The sequence below is a fragment of the Halyomorpha halys genome, unplaced genomic scaffold (genome assembly GCF_000696795.3).
Source record: "Halyomorpha halys isolate HHAL.00 unplaced genomic scaffold, Hhal_1.1 Scaffold8261.1, whole genome shotgun sequence".
Classification (NCBI taxonomy): domain Eukaryota; kingdom Metazoa; phylum Arthropoda; class Insecta; order Hemiptera; family Pentatomidae; genus Halyomorpha; species Halyomorpha halys.
Genome location: NW_027112767.1, coordinates 1 through 5,313, shown reverse-complemented (window position 1 = coordinate 5,313; position 5,313 = coordinate 1). Strand labels below are relative to the sequence as shown.

At 33.1% G+C, this 5,313-nt stretch overlaps 1 protein-coding gene across 1 annotated transcript; it reads right to left on the bottom strand.

The window, feature by feature from the left end:
• Positions 1 to 97: 97 nt before the first annotated feature.
• On the bottom strand, positions 98 to 5,138 carry LOC136796543 (receptor-type tyrosine-protein phosphatase U-like; the record flags this gene model as incomplete). The annotated part of the gene is given in 3 exon segments (XM_067050525.1): positions 98 to 247; positions 4,766 to 4,901; positions 4,984 to 5,138. Coding segments are annotated over 3 exon segments (441 nt in total), but the record flags the coding sequence as incomplete, so codon positions are not given.
• Positions 5,139 to 5,313: the final 175 nt, after the last annotated feature.

The window sequence follows — 5,313 nt, the reverse complement described above, 5'->3', positions numbered from 1 at the left end:
ATATACACACACACACAGATTCGTTCAGTAATGAAGAAGCATCTACAAATAATTAGTCCATACAACAAAGTACAGTCTGTTTTGAAAAAATACTCACCTGGTATTCTCTCTGATATTCGTTCATTTTTGTAATAGGATTTTTAATAGATTTCTGCTTAAGCCTCTGAGATAGTTCTTTGACTGGAAACCAAGAAACACCACAAACAACGTACTCTTCTAAAGTGTCATATACAAATTTATACTGATCCTGGAAGATAATAAATTTATAAATAAACTATATTATTTTTCAATTTTTAATAAAGTAATGAAATAAAATTCTTAATTGCTATTGACAGTAGTGGATCTAAATCTTGCGGGGATACTTTTGGTTAGGGCGGGGGAGGGGTATTACCGGAGAGTTAGGAAGATATCCCAAAGAGGAAGCGGGAGTATGGTTGTCCTCATAAACTATATCTTTGTCCCTAATACATAAAAAATGTATTTAATATATCTCAGGCGGCCTCCTTGCCCTTCTCTGGAATCGGCCCTGGTTTTTGAGAAGTATGTGAATTATTTCAACGTATACTTTAATGTATACGACACATTCATTGGGCAATAATGAAAAAAGACAATTTCCTTGAAAATGGTTAAAGAGAATTATTCTTTTTCTGGTTCAGGTTTAATTAAGATACCAAATACCAAAAATGTTTTTTTAATAATTTATTTATTGCTATTTACAACTGTATACAAATATATACTACTAGTAAATTTGCTATAAGTTATAAAATGAAATGGTGCAAACATTTCGAGAATCTTTCTATTGATAGAACTCCAATAACATTTCTAGAGAAGATCTCGTGGCCATCATCTATTCAGATGCCTAGGAGGATTATCAGGTAATGAAGGAGAAGCCAGGTTAGAAACAAGTGAGTTTGGGTTGTTGGGAAGTTCATTATGGAAGAATTGGTATCTGATTCTGGCCAAAACGGTAGCATATGGAATATTGAGGTCCTGATGGATGACTTGATTTGTGACAAAGTAAGGAGCATTAAAGATTTTACATAGGATTTTGGACTGTAAGGATCGGATACGAGAGGAATTCGATGGTTTAGTGGAGCCCCAAACCTCAACTCCGTATGTCTAGATAGGCCTTATACTCAATGTAATGGATTGAAATTTTAGACCGTTTGTCTAGTAAATACTGTAGTAGTTGGAATCGACGAACATTTTCCTGTCTTGTATGAGGATTCCATGTCAGTCATTTGTCCAGATGTAGTCCTAAGTTACTGATCTGTTCGACAGGAATAAGTGGTGTATTAATTAAAGGATACTGTGGGGCAGGAAGTCATGGGCTTACGACGAAGGGTAAATGTGATTTGGTGGGATTTATTATAATTAACATTAATCTTCCAGTTTTGGCACCACTCTTCAAGGGTAGTAATGTGGGATTAGAGGGTTTGGGATACCCACTCACTTTCATTACTCACCGTCAATAGACATCGACATACGTGATGAGGATAGTGTTAGAATGGGTCAGGATATCAGCTGTAAAAATTGTATAATGAATAGGATCAAGGATACTACCCTGAGGTACACGAGCAGACTGAGGAAAGAGGGACGATTAAGCACAAAATGTAAAGTAAAGAATCAAGCATATTAAGTTATACGCATACAATAAAGTTTATATCTTTTTTAAACAAAAAAAATTGTATAAGTCCTTTCTGGCTGTATCGTAAGATTTTGTATGTGACATTTCTTTAATCTTAAATAACATTTAAATTTGTTTTGTCATTTCACAAATAAAATACTTAATCACAACTCAAACAGCTTCTATCGTTAAGTTATAAATAATTATTTTTAGGAGATAATCCTAAACGTCAAAAGTAAATAAAAAAGGGAGTAAAAGAATTCAATTTATGCTTTATAAATATTATCCGAAGGATACTTAAAATATTGAAATTAATTAACATACAACTGCCTTTTTTTGTTTGATTAAAAAAAATTGCGTTATAAATAATTTGTCTGTTTTCAAGTTCTTAAGTCTTGAACTATTCTTTTCTAATGACTACGATATATATTCCTCTTGTTCCTTGAATGCTCGCACCTTATATATTATTGATGACAATATCTTTAATATACGATGACCCACTGATGTAGTTTTGTCTCACAGAACTCCAAAGTTGTCAATGGGATACCATATCTATAATTAAATGTTTTATATTTTCCTAAAGTTGTTTGAATTAGTAAAGTATTGAATTTAAAGACGATAAAATTGTTTATGAAGAATAATGTATTATTATGGTCAAGGAGGGTGGCCTTACGAATTTGTTAATTTTCATAAACACATAACTAGATCATAGTGAAAAATTGTCAAAAATTATACATGGATTATTCCAAAAGCAAGGATTTCTAATTTTTATTAATATAGAATTCGCTTTATTTAATCATTTTAGAGGTCGATTGTGTCTTTCTGCAATATTGTAATTAGAAAAAATTATTATAATGGTCAAGGAAGGTGCTCATATAATCATATATATATAAAAAGAATAGTTGAAACATTTTTAACAATTATTATAAGGATGAAAACTTTAAGAATATCATTTTAAAATTGATAAAAAATAAAATAAAAAATAAAACCGACCACTTTTTCATAACTCAGTCCTTTTGTCTAAAAAAACAATAGAAGTTTGAAGAGTTTTAATTAATCTTCCTGAAATTCAATACTTAAACAAATCGATTTATGCCTGCTCCCATTTAACAAGCTTAACCGGTTTATTATTTTTATTTTTCTTATTTCTTAATTAGTAGATATGATTTTTTTTTTATTATCACATATTTAATGGTATGTAATTCATTTTAGATGGTAGTTCCATCCCTTTTCACATTTTCATTTTTAAACGCTTTTGTTCTCACATCTTACTCTTATTCATTTCTATTTCTTATCTTTTCATTTTTACTTTACTTATTCTTCTTTTTTTTAAAGCTATATTTCTTTATCAGTGTGATTTTATTTCCAACATTCAGTTCTAATGAGTCTGATGTGAGCCCTTGTTATCTTTTAAATTACTAGAACCAAATGATTTGGGGTAATCTTTCCGCTGAGGTATGGTACGCAGAAGATTAAGGTCGTTCGGGGGACCCAACCCACTCTTTGAAGTCTGACAGAAAGTACTCGCCTACAGGTACTCTCTTAGAGTTCTACAACTTTTTTAATTTCATTTTAATTTAGAATTTTAATGTTTTTTATAATTCTATTCTAAAATTCCTGCGAAAATACGTCCAAACATCACTAAAATGCTTCAATATACATAAATAATTAACGTTAATATTAAAATTTTTGTTTTTGAATTCTACAACATATTAATATTTTTTGGTCGCGTTTGCACTCATTTTCATTAAAAGGTTCTGATAAAAAAAAAAAAAAGTGCCGTTTGGTTAATCCATTTTGCGGGTATATATGGGAGGGTTGTGCTCCTGAACCATCTCAATTCTCTGTTTACTATACCTCCTCCAAATTACAATCTTATCATACCTAGTATCAAAAGCAAAGAGATCGCACCTGAGGAACATAACCTAAAATATCAGTGGACTGGGATGCATGTAGTGATTGTTCAGTCACATATGCATTAACAAATGGTGAAACCGGTATCCATTTGCAATTTCCTGCAGGGAACATTATTGAGAAGGCTGCTCCAGGGTTTGCTTCTTCTGATTAGCGGACTGAACAAGAGTTATCTGCGAAGAGTCGAGATTATTGACGACATTCAAAAATTGTGTTCCTTACTGATGCAGTATCAGTTATCCATTAAGCAGTGTTACAATTTGTCAGGTTGAAATGGGGCAATGACCTGAGAAATCTTGGCAAGGAACTTGAAAGTCTGATAGTCTTGCACAAAACATTATCCTGCATTGCGGCATTGCTAGCAAGGGCCAGCAGGCCAAGCAGGGAGCCTCAAAGAAGTAAAAACGCTTAATTAAGTCATCGATAATCCAAGACCCAGGGACGCCATCCCCGAATTCACTCGACGATAGCAAGTCATTATTCCTGATCTATTGCATACGGACGGGACACAACATGCTTAGAGCTCACCTGTTCAAAACGTTACATATTATCCCCATTCCACTCAGAGGTGAAAGAATACAGAGTTCAATACTTACTACAAACGTGCAGGCTATTTTCTGAGCAAATGAAGCTGGTCTGGCCCTCTCCAACTAAGGTGCGTAAACAAGGTCAATCCAGGAAAAAGCTAGGATGACTTAAGGAGGACCACTAAATTCCTTATTTTAGCCCCTTACATGGCCTTCTTAAGGAAGAACGCAGAAGAAGAAGAAGTAGAAGGATAATGCCTCAGTGGAAAGATTAGGTCTACTAGTTCTTTCTGCTAGCCTCTGGTGGCTACCTACAGATTGCAATTTTATTAACCGAAGTTGTAGTGTCAATTCATACGTGTTAATATTAATTTGGAATCACTGTTTACTGCCCCAGGTGGAAATCAAACCCACACCGTTCCGAACCAGGGAGCCTGTTCACTATTATTTACTCGGCCATCACGGCCTCTTCATTTTGTATTACTAATACTTTATATGTTTTTAATACTACTAATACTTTTATATACTTTCGTTCTGTATGTTTAAACGATTCTTTTCTATGTCTCATCTTGTTTTTTAATTTTTCAATTAATTTTGTCTACTACCTCCTCTACCTCTTGTCTAATTCGGTGTAATATTTTTAGGTATAGTCAAGCTTTGTATTTCAAAATGTTTTTACCTGAGGGTACTGACTTACCAAAGTTTCAATCATGCCTTTACGAGACTGCCTTAATATTTTTAAATATCTGAAAACGTCAAAACAATCTTCTTCTTCAGACAGTTCCAGATTTGCATCTATAGCTAAATAAACTCCTGATCGTCCACCGCCATCGCTGGGAAAATGAACAAAAAAAAAAGTTTCAAACTGGAAATTTTCTATTTGGCTAACTGTTGTAAATAATCGATTGCGCTTACTTGCAGTGGACGACGATTGGCCCTCCGTCCTTTGTCTTGGTCCCAACTGCTCGCATTCTTCTCCTGAATTCCAAAATGGCATTCGAAAACGGACAGGTATGACATGGCCACTCTGTATAATGGAATTGAAGTAATGTTCTCTCCTCTTCTTCAGGCTGTCAACAATATTCTTAAATTAGAAGTCTGAAAAAATAACTAATGGCATTATTATATAATTATATTGCAACTATAATAAAACTTTCAATATTCCTCATAAGGCATGTTAAACAGATCATATAAATTTTATTTATTGATATTTACAACTGTATAAAAAATACAACAAGTAAATTT